Here is a 23,228-nt window from a genome sequence, read left to right on the forward strand (position 1 = left end):
AAGGAAAATCTTAGCTAAACATAAACATTTCAACTTCAAAGCAATAAAAAAAAACTGTGTGAAATTTATATAACATTTTAAGAGGAACTATAAAATTTTCATATTCTTCCAAAATACAAACATTACCCTACACCGGAAGTTCTATAAACTTAATGAAATAAATACATGTATTTAGCATAATGTCTCAAAGCAGTAAATAAAAACATTCTCAGGTTGAATGCTAAATATCATAGAAAAATGATTTTAAAAAACTCTTAAAACAAAGAAGCTCTTATAAACAACAGAGAAGAAATTGTCAAATTTATATTCATTTTGCTGCCTTAATTTGAGGTTTCATTAAGATCTTAATGGGAAAAACATGCACCAACAGTAAAGGAACGTATTTTAAAGGAGGATCTTTTAAGCTAGTGTAAGTGACTAAAAACGAGTTTCTTGGGAGCTAACGATGGCATCAAACAAACCACATAGCGGTCTTCTAAAAGACAGGCAATGATTTAAAAGTCTACTGTATTTCATATATCCCTTTCTTTAATCTGGCTCTTTTAATCTTGTTTCAACCTCAAATCATTTCTGGTTGACAAGTGCTTTTGCTTAAATTTGAGGGGCACATGAGCTGTTGAAGGCATGGACTTTTCTTATTTCGCATACAACATTTGTTATTCCATCTCCACTTCAATGCTAAAACTTCTATCTTTATTAACATACTAAAACTCTTTTCCTTGTACTGAGAATGAGAAATTTGTCCTAAGATGGAATTTAATTCTAAATTGAGTCTACAAAGAAATGCTGTCATATGTTGAATCTGGCATTTAAAAAATCAATGGTTCACTATAATCTCCTGAGTAAGATCCATATATCTTATGTATTTTGGGAAGAAATTTTGTTAACGAAAAGAATAAAGATTAACTTTCAGGAAACCTTTACTCGTTTATACCCTGACTTTCTTTAGAACAGTTTCATAATCTGTGTTCTAATTTCGATGATGCATTTTAAAGAGGAAATTTTTATGATGATTTCCCACCCTATTCTAACATGACAATGAAATTTTCAGATGTTCCTCTGGCAAATGAAAACTGAAATTAGTTTATGTCAAATTATACTGTACCTTAAAGAACTATTTAAGGTTTTTTTTGTCCAAGAGAAAAAAGATTGAAGGTTTTTTCCTAGTATAATGGGACAGTATGAGTAAGTTCCTCAGCAGTTATGAGAACTGCACACATATTCAGTACTTTTTAAAGTACTGTAACCATATTTATAAAATCAATGTAACTTAATTAACATTAACCAAAACTTCCTTTTGGCTCACTCACTCTTAAAAGCAAAAAATCAGGATCTAATTTAAATAAGTTTCTTTCAAAAATGGTTTATTTTCCCCTTAAACCTTCAAAGTTAGTAGCAGCTAGCATTTACTGAGCACTTACTATGTACCAGGCACTGTTCTCAGCAATTTATACTTTCAGTTCATTTAACCCTCACAACCAACCTATGAGGTAGGTGCTACTGGTAACTCTATTTAATAGAGATAAGGAAACCAAGAAACAGAAAGGTTTTAGAAAATTGCCCAAGGTCATCTAGAGAGTATGTGAGCTGGGAATTAAGACCTGGACAGTCTGACTCTGGAGCCCTGACCCTTACCTACTATATTAAACACATTATACCAGGTTCTAAATACATTCTACTTCCCATCTTTACACAAAAGTAATAAATATACTCTGCTTCTTTTCTATGATCATCGTATCTAAGACTGACAAAGTTGTAGTTTTAGCACTCATACAATAATTTATTAAATAAGTTACAGCACGTAGATGCTAATAACTCAAAATTATAGATTATTTAGGAGCTTTTATGTGAAACACAAATTTCCTCAGGTAGCTCCTTAAATACCTAAACTACTCAAAACAGAACTGACTCTTGTTCCTTTGGTCCCAAATAAAACGCAATAAAAATTTATAGGGGAGTTTTAGTATACCTTATATATATTTATATTTCAAAATGAATCATGCCTGCACATGTTCAGCATGACAAGTAGGGAGTCTCTATCACTATAATACTCAAAGCTTTAAACCTGGGGGTTAGCCTTGTCTTACAATATATACTAACATTAGGAGAGAATTCTTCTAATTTCTTTTTTTTAAGTATTAATCTATGATTTCTTATGTGACTTTTCAGGAAATGAAGTGAAGCCCAGAAAACCGATCTTTTAAGGCTTAACCACCAACACTCATGACCCAACCACAAATTCTTCCGTGATTAGGGGCATCTACCTGTGATCAGGCCATGCAACTGGAGACACAGGACACAACAGAGTTACGTTCTGAGAGAACAGCAAATGAATTAGGCATGCGGGACTGAACCGGGACTCACCATGGAGCTTTTATGGAAAAACACCCCGCTCCAAACAGATAAGGCCTTCATGGAAAAGGGGGGAAAATGCACAAAAAATTAGAGGAAAACTCATTGAACATTAACAAATACATGTAAATCATACTGTTATAGAGTATGAATAAAATAACTGAAAGAATTACTAATCGTTTGCAATTCTGTCGCAGATACTAACGAGTCTGATGAAACCAAGAAACAGAATGACGTGCAGTAACAAGTCCCTTAATTTTCACAGGGTTGGAGATTTCAAAATGTTCTATTTCGCCCCCTTTTCTGGAGCACCCCTGTAGGGTCCCTAAGGTAAAATAAAGTAAATTTCACATCAGAGGCCCCTTACAACAAAGTTGAAGTTAAATGGAATAATTAGATGGAAAAGAGTGAGAGCAGTAGCAACAGATGCGTGGTTGTGTGACACAAAATGTTAAAAACTTTTGAGAGAGGACTCAGTAAAAACTTCAGTAAGCATCTTTTGCTGTTCACCAGTTGTAGTCTCAGAACCACAGAAAGTACATATTTTCTAAATTGCTTCTTTACAGTGAGTTGAACTGCATATTGCTGGTCAAAGGACCTAACACTAAATATACGTATGTAGTATGATATATTTCCATGAAGGGTCACGTTCCAGGAAATTAGCATTTCTCTTAATAGTGATACAGGTGGTTAACTTCCACTACCTGGCCTATACTGGGTTAGGCTGGAATACAGGACTAAAGCCATAATTGCTTCTTTTAAATACAGCTGGGGATACAAAGCCGACTTCAGTGTTACACATTTTTCTTCTCAATATTCTGTTCACAGCATTTAAGACATGCTATGCATATTTGCACAGAGATGACTGAGTGATTTAATTATATCCAAAACCAAATACTGTTGCAGCATCTGACACTTGGAAAGAAGACGTTAACAAATGGAGAAGGAAAGTGCACTGCATAACCTGGACATTTTCTTCTTCAAATCTGGTGTTAAGAACATTAAAAAAAAATAATCCTGATAATTAGCATCGATCTCCCAGTAAACTGAAAATATTTGGCCACAAACTAAAACTTGAGGGAAATGTATTCACAACACTGAGGACAATTCTGAGGACTAATACACAGAAGATACAAAGAAGGGAACAGAAAAGTAAGAAACGAATTAGAAGGAAGAATGAGTTGGAAGACAAAGATATTGGAAAAGAAAAAAAGAAAAGAAACTTTAGAGAACGTCTCAATACAAGGCAAGGAAACCTCTCCCACACTTAACGATAAGACCACAACCAGACATACGTCATCATCCACATTTAGGACAACGGATTCCAATTATTTTCTTGACTATGACCCACAGAAATATACAGCTGACCATCTTTATCTGCAGGTTCCACATCTGTGGATTTAACCACTCACAGACCAACATTTTGGGGGAAAAAAAATTCCAGAAAGTTTTAAAAAGCATAACTTGAATTTGCTGCTCACCAACAGCTATTTATATGGCAATTTACTATTTACAATGTGGAGAAGATTCCAAGTGTATGGGTGCATGTGCACAGGTTAGATGTGCAAATACTAGGCCGTTTTGTACAAGGGATTTGAAGACCCACAGATTGAGGGGAGAGGGTGTTCCGAAACCAACCTCCCCCAGATACCAAGGGACATCTGTATTTTAAGACGTAAGTTGGTATGTACACAAGCACACAAACTGAAACAAAAATTTAATGAACGTCTTTTTTGTCTATAATCAACCTTACCATTTTCTATTTCAATGTTTATAAAATGTTGAGATTTAGTTACAGTGAAGATTAATGCATATAACAGGGTAGGTCAGGGTGGGGCCTTAGATTCTGTATTTCTAACAAGCCCCTATAGAATGCTACAGCTGCTTGTCTGCAGAACCAGTAGCAAAATTACATTTTATTGTATTCTATTCCATTAATAAAAAAAGAAGTTAGTCACAATCGCCTTCTCTGTTTACACTAATCACATCAGAAACAAAATATTACTGGAGTTCTCCCTGTACTTTGACACTGATTTGAATAACTGAAATCATGTGAAGACTGCAACCTCTCAATAGCACAGTGATGCCATGAAGAAATGATCAATGAAAATGTATGGAAAGTTTGATACATTTCCACATGCCCATAAATGCCTCAAGAATGAAGCGGTTATTGTTGGCACCCACTACCCAACTTCCTGTCGTTTTCTTCCTTGGGCAGACACCTGAATTCACCAAATACTTCAAATGGCTCTGACAGAGGCACTGTGCCCTGGGAGTTCTGGGCAGGAGATAAAAGTTAATGTATATTGTATCGAAGCTGAGCCTCCGCATTCATCCCAAGTATCAGGATACAGCTGATTCACTGCAAAGAATTTGGAAGTTTTATCTTTGTCTTTGATGACTTAAAAGGCTTCTCTATTGACCCAACAAAAACAAACAAAATGAAACAAAACAAACAAAATGAAACAAAACCTTGAAGTTTCTACATTTCAAAAGACAGCTGATGTTCCCACCTTTAGAGCCAGTAAATGCCTCTTTCCAAGTTTAGGTTCCCTTATGCATAAAAATGAAACATATTAACCAAGCAAATTAAACACAAGTTTTGGGTTCCTTTTAATCTCCTAGGTTCTCCTTTCCAGGTTGCAGCAGCATGTTACCAACAAGATTTCGACAGCCCCACCACCATCCCAAAATGCACTGTTAGCTCTCCAGACACGAGTAAACAGGCCTGAGCTACCAGCAGCATTGTCAAGTTCAAAGACCCTACAGTTCTCACGGTTCACGGCATAACCTGGTGGGTGAGGTAAAAGCTACCTTCGGTCAAATAAGAGGTCTCCAAGCTAACCTGGCTCCGGGAGAAAACAGAAGGTGGGGGAACAGGGTGAGAATCCATTTTAGTACGTACACTGGGCATGGTCCCAACCTACACTCACCCACTTCTTACCCACTCCCACAAACTGGACCTCTGCCACAGACATGCCGAAGAAGAGCCACAAACTCCAAAGAGTTAGTGACTGACGTAATTACTGACTTCATATGGGTAGTGTCAGCTGTTCCTTTGAAATGTGCCCGCTTCATCTTTCCTCGGTAGCAAAAGAATGAAAATATAAAGTCACAAAGGACAAGTCCACGATCCAGCTGTCTTCACCTATGAATCTCCCCTCCCCTCCAAAATCCCGCAGCTGGAGTTTTACACGGGGGTGGGTAGGAGGGGGAGGGGAGTGTGTGAGGGAGAGGACATGCTGAATTAAAACTGTCTGTATTAACATACGCAACTCAGATGATCATGTTCAGGTATTAAGGATGTCTGCAGTTTTCCAAACACTATTAAGTTGCAGCAGATTTAACAATCTGCCATATGAAACCTATGCACTATGTCATGACTGTCCTTTTTAAGCTTAATTCTGATGGAAAAGCATCAGGACTGGCCAAGAGACAAAAAATCCAGAAAAACCCATTACAGACTTATTTCAAGTCCAGCATGAAATGACTTGACCATTGGTTCTCAAAGGGTTTCTTCTACAGATTCTTAGGTAATAGAAAGAAATTGTCTTTTATATCATATCCTATTAAAGCTACATAAGTCTTTAAATCCTGACTCCTTTTTTTAAAGGCCACGCAGTACCACAAAAGGTTTGGCCTAACTACTTAAAAATAAGGCAAATCTGAAGATTTTTAAAATATAAGTAAAAAATAAAACTAGATTTGATTCAAACATGCTGAAATCCTACACAAGCTGACTTAAGCGATGAAAGGCATTAATAATGATTAAATTTCACCATCCAGAGTTAAAGAAATAGTTGGAGTCTGAGACAAAAGTCCTATAAACATACTCTGAAGGTCCTATTTTCCAGTTGTTTCTGTCCTATGAGAATTCAGGCACTATCACTTAACAGACATCAGCATCATACAAATATTAAATGTACTGAACAGAGTAAGGGCTATATGTGTCAAACTGGAAAGTAAAGCTGCATTCTCTAACAATATATTCCAGCCGCTCTAATGATGCTGCTACACTCTATATGCCCCCTTTAAGCAGCAACAGAGATGGACTCACATTTCCCACATGCACATGAGCAAATTAGTCTTCATAACATTTTCAAGAGTTACTTTAAATTTTTCATTAATTTAATTTTAACCACTCCCTACTAAAGAGACAAATGGCACTACTGGCTCTCAAATTATTGATCTGTTAGGCAAATTCAAGCTGAAACATACAGGTTATAATTGTCTAATTTGAGATACATTCAACATGCAAATTTAAATGACAAGCTCAAGATTTTCACTAGAAAAGCATTAATGTTCAAATTCTGCCAGACACGGCAGAAAAGAGACTAGAATAGCTTACATAGATTGTCAACATTTTACAGAAAGTAATGCTTCCTAACTTATAACACAGTATATAGAAGACTTAATCCCCGCCCTCCCCGCCTTGCCAAGTCCACACATTTATGGTAAAAGGGAAGAAACTATGGAACGGTTTAAGTACTCTACTGATTTAACACAAAAATTGGAAACTAGTAAGTAAGTTACACATGTAGGCATATCCATATCCATTCTAATGAAAATACATTATCCATTATTTTACAGCTGGAATCAAACATTTAGAGGTTAGTATCAAGAAATAACACACAGACAAGACAGGGCTAGGAGGTAGAGAAGTACCATCTGCTACTGTATCCAGTGAATCTTTCTCCAGATCTTTCCCACTTAACTCTGAGACCTTTACCTCTAGGGTGTGGGGCTCAGGTCAAAGTGTCTAAATAAGCCAAGGCAGACTTAACTGAATTAGAAGAAGGAATAGACCTTCCTCGAGGACTCTATGCCAATGTCATTCATTTACTTAACAAGCTCTGATGGCAGATCTGGGCGACAAATTTCAACCAGAGATCTTCGAGTAAATGCTATTAAATGCTTTCAGTTCTAACAGAACAATCATCTAGATTTTGTAAATGGAGCTCTTGCTCCACACTGGCCTAGGGCTCACCAATGAATGAGGCTTAGAAATTAGGTAATGGGATTTAACATCTGGTGGGAACTCATACGCTGCAAGGCTGAAAGATTATAACTCATACATACAAACTTTAATTTTTCATATGCAGAAATTTACCTAGGGCACAGTGGTAATGGCAGAGCCAAGATGAGAGAAGCCAGAGCTTCAGATTCCTAAGTCAAGATTCTTTCACTGCATTACCTAATCTATTTCTACAGGGTCAGGCCAAAGGTTCCTAATATCTACCTCAAATTGCTCACAAAGAAATGACTAAACATGAGGGGGTAGGAGTAGGGGGAAACAGGAAGCTACTCCATTTAAGAAAAAGGAAATCTATAAAAGATGACAAATCATATCATATTTACTAAAAACGGTCAGCTAGTTAAGAATAAGGAAGTAACTTCATTCCCAATTTCTGTATTTTTTATTTCTGTGAAATTACTCTGACAATGTTTTGAAATGTACTTTGTGCCTACAAAATGTGCATATAGTAGTAATGTTAGAGTCAATATACATAAAATTAAGCTTACTGATGACAAATTATCTTTTTTTACTACTTTTACATAAGAAGCATTTAAAAAAAAAAACCTTTGTCACTTACTTAATTCATTAATGCCACCAAACATCCACGAAATGTTGCTTAATAAATCCCTACTACCAAAACTACACTCCAAAACAAGGAGCAATCCATCGGTACCCAGTTTCACTTTTAACAGATGAGGACTACTCTTATTTACACATGATAAAGACAGGACGGAGGTCTTTCCAACCCTCCAGTCTTAAGACTGGAAAAAAATGGGTTTTCTTTGAATGAGTGACTGTTAAACCAAATGACGGCCAGCACTCCTCTACCTTCCTACACCACAGTAGAGTTAAGCAACAGCTGTTGCCAAAACAGGCCTTATTTCCTCCAAGTGCTGCTTCAAGGTACAGAACATGGAGGTGTAAATACATCTGTCTTTTGCCATTTGTAGGTCTACTGGCCCCGCGAATGTCTTCAAGTAAGACAGATGGTCCTACACTGCACAAGCTTTCAGGGATATGTATTTCCAAAAATAAGAGGGCAGATGTGAAACATGCTAAGCACACGTCTATCCCCTGAAGGTTTGAGTTGAGGCTTCCATCTAAATTTGGTTATTTAAATATAGGATCCCAGGCAATCCTTAGAAATCTCTGTGCTAGAAATGTAATTTTTTAATGCTTATTTGATGCCCTTATGCCAAACATCTAAGACACGGAATAAATAAATATTGATCCAACCTAAGTAAGTATATAATTTTACCAGAATATTACCAGGCATTACTCATACGTCTATAAATGAGTCAGCTCCATGTTCTCTGTCTACATAATCCATGTCCAGTATTTCTGTTAATTTTATTATTAAAAACCTAGGAAAGCTATGCGATCGAAGCAAAGTTAGAGTAAGTTAGGATTTCCACAATGAAAAGAAATCTGGGAAATTAAAAGCCTGTTTGTGCATCACTCTGGTGACCTTAATGTAGCAATCGAAATTCTCAGTACATATAATAAAAATTGCTGGAAATGATGCAAATGAGCTAACTGCAGCTTGAGATCTGGTCACAGTAAAATCTCTAAAAATAAAAATGAAATAAATATAACTTAATATCCAATGGGATGAAACCTAGTGATATAAAATGTCTAGAATGTGTTTCTAATCTCAGCATATTTGAAAAATGGAAATTCGGGAAATATATTTTGTTCTCGCAAAACAAATACTACTTTTGGTAAGTATTTCAATGAAATGCTAAGTTTTAAGATAATAAGACCACAAACTACAATCTGAAAATTCTATGACCATTAAATGTTTGGGTGACTTACAGTAATACTCTAAGAATTGTAAGGAAAGTCACAATAACAATTTCTGAATATAACCAACAAACCCTTCAGAAAATGGCTTAAGGGTACCAAGTCTTTTAATCTACCAATAGCCAAGTCTAAGTTATGAATACTACCATCAAAGTGTTTATAGGTCACCATAATCTATATTAACAGGAAGGGAAAAAAAGAATAGCACAAGGGGAGGGGAAAAAAAGAAGAGTGGGTGGGGTAATTTATGATGCACTGAAGCTCTGCCACAAGTAGGGATTTCATTACAGACAACAACTACAGTATATACCAAACAAAAAACTAGTGAGTTTATGGTGGGTGTGCGTGTGCGTGTGCTCGCCTGTGCACACAGAGAGTAAAAGAAGATAAATGATGAAGCAAATGCATTAATCCATTAACATCTGGGAAATCTGGGTATACAGGCATTCCTTTCACTGGTTTTATAACCTTATAACTTATATACAGTCTGAATCTGTATCAAAAGGTTTTAAATTACGTATTGTGGGACAAATATTAATCATTCTCTTGAAACATTTCAATACAGGACATATTAAAAAGAATTCAAAGACTTGGCAAAAATAAAGTAGTTTGAGAACTGAGATGAGAAGCCTAGTCAACAATATGGTATATGTATCTTGAACTAATATTAATTTCAAAACACAATTCAAATTCATATCACTTAATTCATTAATTATTAAATTGTCTAGAATATACATACTCTACAAATCTAGGAACCGTGACTAAGTTTCTAAAAGGAAAAGGAAGCACAGAATGTATCCAAGATCATAAAGTATGACAGCACAGGAAGACACCAGATGATTAATAGTTTCTACCCATCAAAGGGCAGAGAGAAAGAGAGTAGCAAGGGAGAGAGTGAAAGGGTGTGTGAGAGATCGTATGTTTTTATTACGGAAAATTTCAAATACATACAAAAGGAAACTCACTTTCAACTCCTCTCCACAAATATTTTTGAAATAAATTCTAACTTAGAAATAAAATGAAAATCAATAGGAAAATTTTTGAGCAGTCTTTCACTTAGATTCAGGAGAAACAGATAAAAATGCAGAAATACTTTGTATACATTATACAAAGAAAAAAAATGAGTTACCTGTAAATATAAGTTCATAATACCTTTACTATTCATAGCCACTCTTATTTACTTTATTTTAAATTAAAAAAAATGAAAAGGAAGGAAAATAAAAAGTCTAAACTACACTACTACTGAACATAAAGAGTTAAAAAACTGAAATCATTTTTTCTTTCAATACAGGCCGAATGATCTCATAAAATGTGTGATTTGGGATCTAGGTTTGCTGTATTTTGCCCTTTTTTTGTCATTGATATACCACAAACTCAATTTCTGCTTTCAGCAATAGAATCACTCTATATGCAAACACCATTCCACTAGGTAGAGGGTCATTTTTTGTGTTACAGTAAAATCTGGAGCTCAAGGGCCTGGTTCCTGAGAATGTGTATTTCTTCTTAGAAAAGCGACTTCTGTAAACAATTTACCACCCAGCACAACAATATTAAAACATATTGATACAGCAGCCAAATAACTTAATCTATTCCTTTCGTTGGAAAGACTGAGAAGACTATTTGAAGCCAAGGTGGAATTTTCTCCTGACTACCTGAATACAGAATTTTAAGATAGCTGGTCCATCTCAAATTAGGTTAAACCTCAGGATTGCTGATTGATGGAAACAGGTAATTAGCCTATAGACATAAATATTTTTTGGTACAAAATGGGAGTTTCAGAGTTGCTATACAATTGAACATCTAATGATATCTTAGACACAGCACTTTATTTGCCAGAACCCAAAGAAGTGATAATTTTATAATCCTAATAGGTAAGAATTTTTAAAAAATTTTAAATAACCTAAAATAAGCACAAAGATATCAAGTGCTTTATCAAGTCTTTAAGGATATTATTGTGACCAATCTAAGTAACGCCTGGGACCCTGGCTTTTGAAAACCATCCACAACATCACATTGCCCTGACATTAATGATGATAGAATCATGATAGACTAGTATATGTATGTAAACTGTACCTCGATACAGTTGATTTTTTTTAACTATATTAGAAACATGGCTGTCATATAAAGTTCTCTCCTTAGTATTTCTGTCCGTCAAAATTTGGGGGCCATTATATATCCAGATAATGTCCACAAAAGCAAGAAAATGAAAGTGTACTACTCTCAGACAAAGCCACAAGGCAACAACTATAAGACTGAGTAGATGGCTCTGGTTTTTATTAGTCAGTACTAGTTTTCACAACTTGTCACTGCTTTGTTTTTTTTTTCTCTCTCTCTGAATGTGCGTGTACATGGTTGTGTATGAATATGATTGCGCATGTTCTCCACTTTGTACTTAATCTGCTGCCATTAAGTCTCGTGTGGGCTGGAAATGAAGAACATAATCAAAACCACCCAAAGAAAAAGTACACTTTATTTTTTACATATTCAACACTCTAAAGCTGCTACTAAAAAGACATCAAGCTTGAGGCCTTACCCTGTTCTTTTGGTGATGGTCCCCAGTGTCACTGGCTGCTTGATCTGTGCAAGAGGCATCAAAACCATCAAGCTGGGGAGAGGGGAGAGCCGAGGGTTGCCAGGGTTGTTGTTGGCAAAATTATTGTAGGAGTCTTGGCTGTTGAGTTTCCCTACAAAGAGAAAAATAAAGCAAAGCATCACCAAACGAAGTTTCTTTCTTTGATAGGGTTCGCACTGACTCCACTGATCTTTTAAGAAAGTTACCAAAGGCAGAATTGGTTCTAAAAGAATCATGGTTATATGGATGGGGAAAACAAAAACAAAAACAAAAACAAAGAACACTGGTAACAACAACTGTGCTTTGATTATAAATAGAGACTTTAGCTTTTAAGGATGGAGGACTGAAAGGTACAGAACTGGATAGATGTTAAATGGTTATACAAATAATTAGTATAAAATTTAATTATGATTTTATGGTGTTATGAAGAAATACAGGATAGTCAGAGAAAACAAAATGGAAAGATCTAAATTAGCCTACAAGAAGCACGGAACGATTCCCTAAAAAAGTCTGAGAGTAAGTGGGGAGAATATTCCAGCCCTGGCAACACTGTGCTCAGAGAGCAGAAGAAACATGAGTCATAAGGATGTGTATCCATAGAGACACAGGATGAGACTGACCAAAGTCACAGTCAAAAACACTGCCTGCCTCCCAGAAGATACCACTCCCCACCGTAAAATTAAAAGGCACAACTCAATACATTCCCCTTTATTTTATGGTGAGCATTAATATCAAAAATAAAAGTTAGTCATTATGGCTCAGTGACAACCACGTAAAACAAATTCTGTGAAATAAAATCTGATCTGCAGTGAGAGCGATTATTCTCATCTCACCGGTAAACCAACTCCGCTTGTGCACTTAGCTTTTCTCCCCCTCCACAGGTGTGTACTTTCTAGAATCTCTTATAAATGAAATCATACCGTATGTAGCTCATTGAATCTTGCTTCTTTCACTTGCCAGTAAGCATCTGAGATTCGACCACTCTACATTTTCCTGCATGCATCAACTCTTTCTTTCTTACTTCTGAGTATGACCCCATTGTATAGAAGGAAGTTTGTTTACCCCGTCATTGGCAAAACGAAATCTGGGTTGTTTCCAGCTCTGGGTTATCGTGAATAAAGCTGCTATTTTAAAATAGATAAACTAGGAATGGAATTGATGATCATAGTAAATGAATGTTTGCATGGACATAATAATGGTATGTTTAAAGTTGAGAAAATGGGGAATCTTAAACAAAGGATACAAATGAACTACTAATTATTTATAACTCAGATGATTGATTTCTTGAATACATGTAAGCACATTTGACTGTCCTTTGTGAATGGATCACTGTATTCTGTTGATTCTTATTTTGCAGTTGGCATTATTCCTTTGATAACTATGTAAGTTTAAAAAGCTAAAGCTCTAATCTGTTCTTAGAAACAATGATCAGTACGTACGTGTAAACTAAAAAAATGTGCAGTATATTGTGTATATATATATTCACATGCAATATATTGTATACCTGCAGTCAAACTGTAACAATTTTACCTATTAAAACTCGGGGAAAAAAATTAAGCAGAGAAAATGCCAACTAGTTTGACAGAGTGGCTGATTCATTTCACATTCCCACGAGCAAAGTATGATCATTCCGGTTCTTCCACATCTTCACCCGAATTTTGTTTCTTTCTTTTTTTTTTTTAATTTTAGCTATACTGGCTTCTATTTGGATGTCTCTAATGGTCAAAAATGTTTACCTTGTTGTTCATGTACTTATTTACTACCCATATATCTTCTTTGGTAAAGTGCCTGTTCAAAGCTTTGGCCCATTTTAAAAATTGACTTCACATTTTTGCAAGATATAATTCACATACCATGAAATTCACCCTATTAAAGTATATAATTCTGTGGTGTTTAGTATATTCTAAAGAGCAGTACAACTGTGATCACTATCTAATTTCAGACTATTTTCATCACCCCAAAAGAAAGCCCTGCCCATGAGCAGTCATTCTTCCTTTGCCCTACCCATCAGTCTTTGACAACCAGAGATCCCTTCTGTTTCTACGGATTTGCCTATTCTGGATATTTCATATGAGTGGGATCACACAATGTGGCCTTTTGTGACTGCTTCTTTCACTTATTATGTTTTCAAGTTTCATCCATGTTATGCCATGTAGCAATAGTTCATTCCTTTTCATAGCTGAATAATATTCTGTTGTATGAATATAACACATTTTATTTATCCATTCATCAGCTGATGAATACTTGGGTTGTTTTAACTTTCAGACTACTATGAATAATGCTTCTCTGAACATTAGTCCACAAGTGTTACAAGGACTAGTATTTTCAATCTTTTGGGGTATGTACACCTAGGAGTGGAATTGCTGGGTCTATTTTTAACCTTTTGAGGAACTTCCAAACTGTGGCTGCACCAATGTATTGAGGGCTCTAAATTCTCCATATCCTTAGCAACATTTGTTATTGCTGATCGTTTATACTTTATCAATTGTAGTGGGTGTGATGAGTTATCTCATCACAATTTTGATTTGCATTTCTCTCATGACTAATGATGTTAAACATCTTTCTCATGTGCATTTTAGTAATTTGTGTACCTTCTCTGGAGAAATGTGTATCCAAAATTTTGGCCCAAAATTGAGTTGTCTTTTTTGTTGTTGTTCAGTTGTAAGAGTTAATTATATTCTCAGGATAAGTCCCTTGTCACTAGACTATACATTGATCTTGTATCCTACATCCTTTCTGAACTCATATCTTAGCTCTAATAGTTTCTTGTGGATTCCCTGGGATTTTCTAGGTACACAATCACGTTATCCACAAAGAAGAGAGTTTTACTTCTGCCTTTCCAATCCAGGTGAACTTCTATTTCTTTTATTGCCTAATAGCCTTGGTTACCAATTCCAGTACAATACTGATCAGAAGTGGCAAGAGCAGAGTGTGATTAATTTTTAGTTAATTTTTGTATATGGAGTGAGATATGAGTTGAAGTTTATTGTCTTCATTGCTTTAAAAATAGATGTCCACTTGCTTCATCATCATTTATTTAAAAGATGATCCTTTCTCCACTGAATTGCCTTCCCATCAATGTCAAAAATCAATTGACCATATATGTGTGGGTCTATTCCTGGATTCTGTTCCACTGATTCATGTGTCTTTTAACCAACATCCCTTTTTTTTGTTGCTGTTTACTGTGTTTTTATAGTGATTCTAAGTAATTCATGTACTTACATAGAAACTTTATAAAAATTTATCACATTTTCAATGCTATAAAAAGAGTCTAATGTTTATAATTCAACAACTCTTCCATACACAAAATACTTTATTGAGCCAATGTTATTTTCAAATCATTAGTCTTCTCTATTTATAAAAAGTACCTGCCCCAGTTATTAGGTTAGCAATAAATATGGTATTGTATACATAATACTGACAATAAACAAACACACATAATTCTTTTTACTAATTTGAATTAAGACAAATTTATGTAGAAAACAAAAGAATACCCCCTCAAGGTCTTAATTAAAATCTTATTTCTAAAAGATATACTAAAAGACATTCACTCTCAAAATGGCATGGATTCACTATAGAGGGAGAACCACCACAGCATATCTAATGATAGCTTCAGAGGTAGGGGAAAGTAAGAAGCTCCCTTTAAAAAAATCATTACAAGATGAAGGTGTCTTCAGAATTGGGATAATGGCTTAACCAATTGTGACATCTTTCTTGGACAAAAATCTATGGAATTATCAAGTTAAACAATTAAAAACATCTTTTTAGCAAAACAAGAAAAAAAAGATAAGAAATGCATACAAACAAAATAAATATTTCTCTCTATACCCCCAATTTCTAAATCAGATTCCACATTAAAATTAATTGAAGACACCCACACCTATGGAAGGGATAATAAAATAACAGCATTCAGAATATGCACAAGATTCTTTAGGCTGTTAATAAATTATACAATAATATCTACACTCGCACAACACAAAGTTTATAGGCAAAATGAAGAGCGGAATCCAATTACAATATTTTATATTTGTGAGAGAATAACAGAAAAATGACTCTAGGGTTAAGTCATTCAAAGTGATTTATTATGATACCCTTAAGGCCAATATAAATGTAAACAGTTGCAAGATTCACCATTTGACAACTACAGTAATATTATTTTAGATTTGAAATGAGACCGCGACATGAAATATGTCACAAGCTAATGAAATTCAAGGACTGTGTTTAACACACACATTTCAAAACTAGCAGTCAAATATTTGTTGAGTGCCTTAGCTTAAGATTACATGCTGTGCAGACTGCATTCTTCGTTGTCACAAAGCTTACAGTCTAGAATGCATGAAACAGGACTAATTAAGTGCTAATTGCCTAGTACTAAAGATAAGTACACATGGGATCAATTATTTGGAAAAGAGATCATGGAGCAGATGGGACATGAACTAGGCTTTGAAAGACGGGTAAAAGATGGGTAAGTGCTGGGGAGGAGAAATACTCCGAGGATGAAGGGCAACATGAAGGGCAGAGGTGTAGAGAGATGCCACCCAGGCAAGCCACAGTGAGACATCTCTAACCAGAGGACAGAACTGGAACACACAGCAGTTTGAATACAAAGTGATCTCGGTTTCAGGAACAATTCAATTGAGGCAGACGAGTAGGAACTTAGGTGCCTAAACTCTCCAGCACGGGAAGACTACAGATTGTGCACTGAAATTCATTGGTAGGATGAGCTGTCTAGAATCACTGAGAAGCTCCACATCTTGTGGTGTAGTTATCCATGACTTAAAGCCCTTGGCTGGCTCACCAGGATAAAGTACCACCCCAGGGTAGCATACAAGGTACCTCATACCCATCCCTCTCAGCCTGCTACTGTATTGTCTTCAACACCCTAGAGTTTCTGAGCTTCTGTTCCTGGTGCTGCGTTCCTGATGTGCCTCTAAAACCCAGCCCACCTGAAAAAGTTAAGCAAGCTGGGTAGATTTTGTGTTCTTAAGAGGAGGGGCAGTGTCAGTCCTAACATTTTACTATGTGGCAGGCAATTAATCAAAATAGCTTTTATGAAAGAATAAACCTGTTAATTAAATGCTCAACAAAGACAAGGTTCAGAAAGGCAAACTCAGAGAGAAAACCGCTGACTCTGGGCATCTTCAAAAGGGCAGTTTCACTACTGAAGATAGTGAGACAGTCAGAGGGAAAGGGGCAAGTGAAGGGAACATTCACAGATAATGGACACAGAGCACAGACTCAAGGACTTTGCGGCTGAAAAGAAAACACTCAAAAGATGAGATACTGTAAGAACCAAGGAAAGGCTTCATTCAACATTCTCTCTTTCACTCCACCCTCTTTGAGCCTTATTGGTACGAGGCCCTGTTCTACTCCTGGAGGAATAAGCCCAGGGGACTTCTCATGAGTCCATAACATAGTAAGATAGAAACACCACATGACTCTAAAGAATTCAGTGGGAGAACACATGCTAATATGGGTATCTGCAGAGTGTCTCAGGAACAAAAAGGAGATGTCTTTACTGTTGTTGTTTTAAAGGGACAACAATATGTAGATTTTGAATATAGAGGAAGGAACTTGCATCTTCCTACATCTAATTTTCTAAAAAAAATTAAGGACAAGATGAGAGATGTGTGAACAATTGTACCAGAAATTAGTAAAATGAGAGAACTAGCTTAGACAGGAATTTCGTCTGGGGACACATAATGATCTATGTGTAAAAATACACATGAAAAACACCAAACTTAGGAGCGGCTTCAAGACGGCAGAATGGAAGGACACGGGAGCGGACCCTCTCCCACAGATACTTCAAAAATACATCTACACGTGGAACAATTCTCACGGAATACCTACTGAACTCTGACAGAGATCCTGGGCAGGGGGAACCACAGGAAAAATCTCCACGAAACCATGTAAACAATAAGGTCCTACTGTATAGCACAGGGAACTACATTTAGACCTTGTACTAGCCTATAATGAAAAAGAATATGAAAAAAATATATAAAATATATATATATAAAACTGAATCACTATGCCATACACCAGAAATTAATACAACACTGTAGACCAAATACACTGTAATTAAAATGAAAAAATAAATAATACCAAATTTAAAAATACAAGTTCACACTGACTCAAATACACGAGAATAATACCATGACCCTTTCTTCCCTTTTCAATTGTTCAAAGTCTTCAGTTAAACATGATTTTCACCATCTCCTCCTTTGTGTCATGGATCTCCTTTCAAAATGTGACTAGACTCTAACAAACCTTCAGATTTATCCTCCAGGAAAACTGAAGACTCCTCCAGAGCCAGAGCAGCGTCCTACTAATCACTGACAACTCAGGACAGGTGTGCTGAAAGAAGACGGAAATAGATTCTTTTGCATATCCAGGAAGTATAGGAAAATACAGCTCTATGATCTATAGGAAAAAGATTAATTTTGGAGGGGACTCAAAGTACTTTAGAAGATTGCCTGATGCTGAAATCCTTGGCTTTCACTATTCTGCTTAGTCTCAGGTTGACTCAGCCAGGAGCCTAGACTTGGTAACTTTAAGAATAGAATAAGAACTTTTTAATAGATTAAAAAGGAACCGTAACTTCCTTACTGTTGTATCAAGCCTAAATTTCTGAGCCAGGATTTTTCATTAAGCCTGAAGCTTCTTAATATAATGAGGTTCAGCAGAAGAAACTTCCTAAGCCTTGGATGGGGATGAAGTCTGTCCCTCTGTTTTTGTTTCAATTCCCCTTGGGACAGAGAAGGATAGCAACACTGTTTCTTTGCTCCACCTTTTAGGCATATGCATGATAGTACTATTAAAATAAAAAATTTCTCAGTGAAAGGGGATGGGAAGGAATAAATTTGGGGATTTGAGATTTACAAAGGTTAACCACTGTATATAAAAATAGATTTAAAAAAATTCTTCTGTATAGCACAGGGAACTATATTCAGTATCTTGTAACAACCTTTAATGAAAAAGAATATGAAAACGAATATATGTATACATATGCATGACTGGGACATTATGCTGTACACCAGAAACTGACACATTGTAACTGACTATACTTTAATTAAAAAAAATGTTTTAATTAAAAATTTCTGAGATCCGTGAAGGTCACTCATTACATAAATTCTGAATGTCACCTTCACTGACCATTCTTTACCATATTTTTCTCTTTATTGTATGAATACAATGAAAACAGTAAGGGTTGTTTAGTTGTAATTTTAGTAGTGGCCTTCATATGATATTTCACACACCATTATACTTTCAAATTCCAGCTGAGACAAGACCTGTAAGTGACAAATGCCACGAGAATGGATATTCTCACAGTATTTCTGGCACATCCAAACAGAGGAAGTCCCAAAAATCTCATGAGAAAATAAGCTCTTCTAAGACTCTCATCCCAGTTTTTTGGGCTTACTCTATATAGATAAACTTCCATAAGCCTTCAGGCTTTGGGGTCTTTAACCAAATCCACTAGCGCTTTGATCCTTTAGAGGTTTACCAGTCCCCAAGATAGACGGAGTTCTCTTAGGGGGGGAAATCCCAAGTCCCAATAAAATGGTTTCTCAATAAATTAAAGCAGGAATTCTACTTGGGAAAAGAAGATCATTTAAAAATCAGAATTTTAAAAACATCCTTTGATGTTGAAAGCTACAATGTTTTGTTTTGTTTTCAGTTGTATATTTGTTTATGGTTACTGTTGCTTTTAATATCACAATACAAAGCACTAAACCAGAACAGTTCACATTGGGGTTTAACCACTGACTTTTTTGTGTTTGTTTGTACAAATTTGCATTTTTGAAAAAGGGATTATGAAAACAACCTCATGTGTTCTCTCTTTTTTTTCCCTCTTCTGCCTTTTGCATGAAGAATACCTGCCGGTACACTGGGGGAAGGAATTCTCAATCTCCACATTAACACAGAGCACCACTGTGTGTGTGTGTGTGTGTGTGTAAGACTGACACGATATAACTTCTGTTTACTAAAAATTCTGCTAACTTCAAAATGCCACCTTATCATTTATGCATTGTCCCAAAGTACGTTTCCCCAGATACTCTACACTATAAAAACACAGAGGAAAATTGGACCAAGTTGAGGATAAAAGTAAAGAGAGAAAAATGACAATGGGCTTTGTTGCTGCACTGGAGGAACGGCTTGTCGGGTCAGCTTGGCAGAGGCATATTCCCAAACCAGCCATCATTAACGGACTCACTTCCACAGGAAAAAAAAAAAAAAGACAAGAGTCTGAAAACTCCGGACAAAAGAAATCCCCGCAGACAAAGTAAAAACAAATTAAAAGACCCATTATAAAACACAGATGCTACAAGGAAAATAAACTTTCCAAGATTTACTGGGCTTTGACAAACTTGAACATTTGTGGAAAAGACATCAGCCACAACTCCCAGGTAACGTGGCTGCAAAGCTAGACTCCTTTCTGTTTTATCTTCACCCTCCCTGCAGAAGCTGCCAGGTTGGTATTCTTAGCTTCTGAGCAGTGATGTGAGAACATGTGAATGTGGCAAACTGCCAGCTACGAGAAATTTCTAAAGCCGCCAGATCCTGAAATTATTGACCATTCCAGATTATGCTAAATATTAAAGTTAATTATCAGTGTATCTGTTGGTACTCATGCATTTCTTCTTAAATGCAAAACAGAAGAGGAAAAATAAGACAGAAATGTAGTTCTGTGCTTCCTCCCCTCAACCCTTTAAAAAATTTCCCTACCCTACCGTACTGTGAATCAAGGGGAGTAAGAGCAGTTAAAATAACATGAAGCAATCAAGGGGTCAGAGATGTAGGTGAGAAAGTACCTTAAAACAGTTCATCAGTGAGAAAGAGAAAACCTTCTGTTACAGGTTTCTAGAGGTACAGATTATTGCTAATGGGGGGTCAAAGGAAGAGTCTAGGAACAGAAGGTGTAAGAAAGTTAGAAATACAATGAAATAACGTGGATCAAATAGAGAATGTAGAGGATAAAGAAGCACTGTCTTACACTGTCATTAGAGGTTAGGAATAAATGTAAAAATGGTCAAGATTAATTTGCGAAAAAGCAAAAGGACACCAGGCAGTGTTGACAGTGACCTAAGAAAAACACGGCATTATCTTCTCACTTTTTGACCCTTATCATGGACACGGACTTTATTTACTTTAAGCACTCCATTTTTCCAAAGGTTTAGAACAGAAACCTATAAAAATGAGACTCCCACAGTAGTGTCCAATTCTGTTATCAGCACCTTTCCTCCCATCTGTCCACAAGATCCATTCCTGTTCTAGGATATGAGCCTCCCAGGCAGCGTCCTTGGTCTGCTGGTGTTTTGAACTCTTACATTTTGAAACTGGATTAATGAGACACACTGAGAGCCAACACTGATGTGACAACCAGTTCTCCTGAGATGATCATCCTATAGGAAGAACCGTATTCCCAAATAGCCCATTACTGTCCTCCTTCCAACAACTTCCTTAGTCTAAGAGCTCATGTAGATGTTCTATTCCCAACATCATGTCTTTCCAAAATAAAAACTGGGTAGTGAGCTCTGATGGGGCTTTTTTGGTGCTTCATGCTGTCCACAGAAGACTAAACTGTTCGGTCTGCTTTTAATATCCTGCTGTGGAAATGACAGGGATAAAAATCCAAAATACACCAATGAGTTTAACTAAGTTAACTCTGTAGTTGAAAAGCCCCCGACTTCTAGACTCTGTCAAAAAAAAAAAAAAAAGTACAATGGTAGCTTGTTTTGAAACACTCACTGGAAATCTGGGCTCTGAAAAGTTAAAAACATTGCTTGGCTCTCGCTTGCCATCTAATTTAACATTAAAGCTTTCTCAGCCAAACACTCGATAATTATTTAATCAAAACCAAATAAAGTCCTTTCAGAATATATAAAAAGTACCCTGTGCAAATGGGAATTTCCTGAATGTGGGTTGTTTTGGGCCGACATGGGAGTCTCTCGCTTTTTCTTTCTCCTTTTTCCCCTTTCGCTAGATGAGAATGACAAGCTTCCCAGCTGCAGTTCCAGGACTTTCACCCTCCTTTCTGACCTTTTCTCAGGCGTATTCCAGTATAATCTGCAATCTACTCAAGTAGGAAGAGGAAACAGCAGCGCCCTGGTGAGAAACAGTGCCTTCTGACCCACATACCAAACTGGGCGGAAGCGAAGCTTGTTCACAGGAGCCAAGGAGAGCAGAACCCACAATTAAAACAAAATGAATAATATATACATATTTTTTAAAAGGCTGTTAACAGAACGACCAGACACTTTAGGTGACAAAGTTCAAGACAAAAAGAGTTCAAGGGCAGTTCTGAAGAAGCACTGACTTGTTTCTCCCTATGACTTTTCTTTGAGAGTGACAGACGGTGAAGCAAAACTACTGCGAACCTTTATGTACTTCAAGCAAAAACACTTGTTGCTTTTTCAAGGAAACAGTTCACAGCACAAAAGATACTACTATAGGTACTCGGGGGAAGGTTGGGAAGGTAGAAAGATGAGAGAAATCCCCTGCAAAACTGGCCTGAAAGCAAGAATATAATCGTTTTTGTTTTTGATTTTGCAACATGGGGATTGAGGTCTTTAATGACACTGTCATCACTCTTTATACTACCTACAAAGCAGCTGCATGGAACGTCTCACTAATGCTTTTTATTTTTTTTATTTTTTTTTTACATTTTTATTGATTCATAATCATTTTACAGTGTTGTGTCAAATTCCAGTGTTCAGTACAATTTTTCAGTCATACATGGACATATACACACTCATTGTCACATTTTTTTCTCTGTGATTTATCATAACATTTTGTGTATATTTCCCTGTGCTACACAGTGTAATCTTGTTCACTAATGCTTTTTAGATGTCAGTAGAATTAAAACTTCACACTGGAGGCTTGAAACTGCATTAATTACTAAATATTTATCAATATATAAATGTGTTAATAATCAAATAAACAATTTGCTAAGTTTTCTCGTCTGAATACATTTTCACAAGCTAATTATTATCTTATTGCGCTCATGACTATTACATGTAAATCTGAGTATTTCCTTAAATCTAAAACTCAATAAATTTAGAAAATTTATACGTGAAAATTAAAAGGCAAAGGAAGTAACTGCTGCTAAAACTATATGCAGAACAAGGTCAGTCTTCACTGCTCCAAAAAGATATTAAGACTGTCTTGAAAACAAAGGGTCTTGGGACGCAAAAATAAGCCCAGAAAGGGAGAAGAGATCAAGAGGCAGAAATACCATTTGTAACATGCAAAAATATATACAGAAGAAATTTTTATTTTAATGCCCAAAAAGTTTCAGAGATGAAGCGTGTATGGGGACAGGCAATGAAATCTGCTGTTGGAAAATTTCCTCTCCACTATGCTCGTGCCACAATTTAGGCTCAATCACACAGCCGACACAAACTGATAAAATGAATTTTAAAAGTCTCCCCCTATAAGTGGGAAATTCATTACCTTAGTTTATTATTCTTAGAGAATTCCAAG

General features: G+C 36.1%; 1 protein-coding gene across 18 annotated transcripts in view; it reads right to left on the minus strand.

Moving 5' to 3' along the window:
• The window catches only part of BCAS3 (BCAS3 microtubule associated cell migration factor), a 480,755-nt gene that overhangs the window by 280,439 nt on the left and 177,088 nt on the right, over positions 1–23,228 (minus strand). For all 18 annotated transcript variants that reach the window (XM_015247130.3, XM_015247132.3, XM_072940262.1 and 15 more), the window contains one exon: positions 11,706–11,856. In XM_015247130.3, coding sequence (XP_015102616.2) covers positions 11,706–11,856 — 151 coding nt within the window. The remainder of the gene's footprint in view (positions 1–11,705; positions 11,857–23,228) is intronic.

Source organism: Vicugna pacos, chromosome 16 (genome assembly GCF_048564905.1).
Source record: "Vicugna pacos chromosome 16, VicPac4, whole genome shotgun sequence".
Lineage (NCBI taxonomy): Eukaryota > Metazoa > Chordata > Mammalia > Artiodactyla > Camelidae > Vicugna > Vicugna pacos.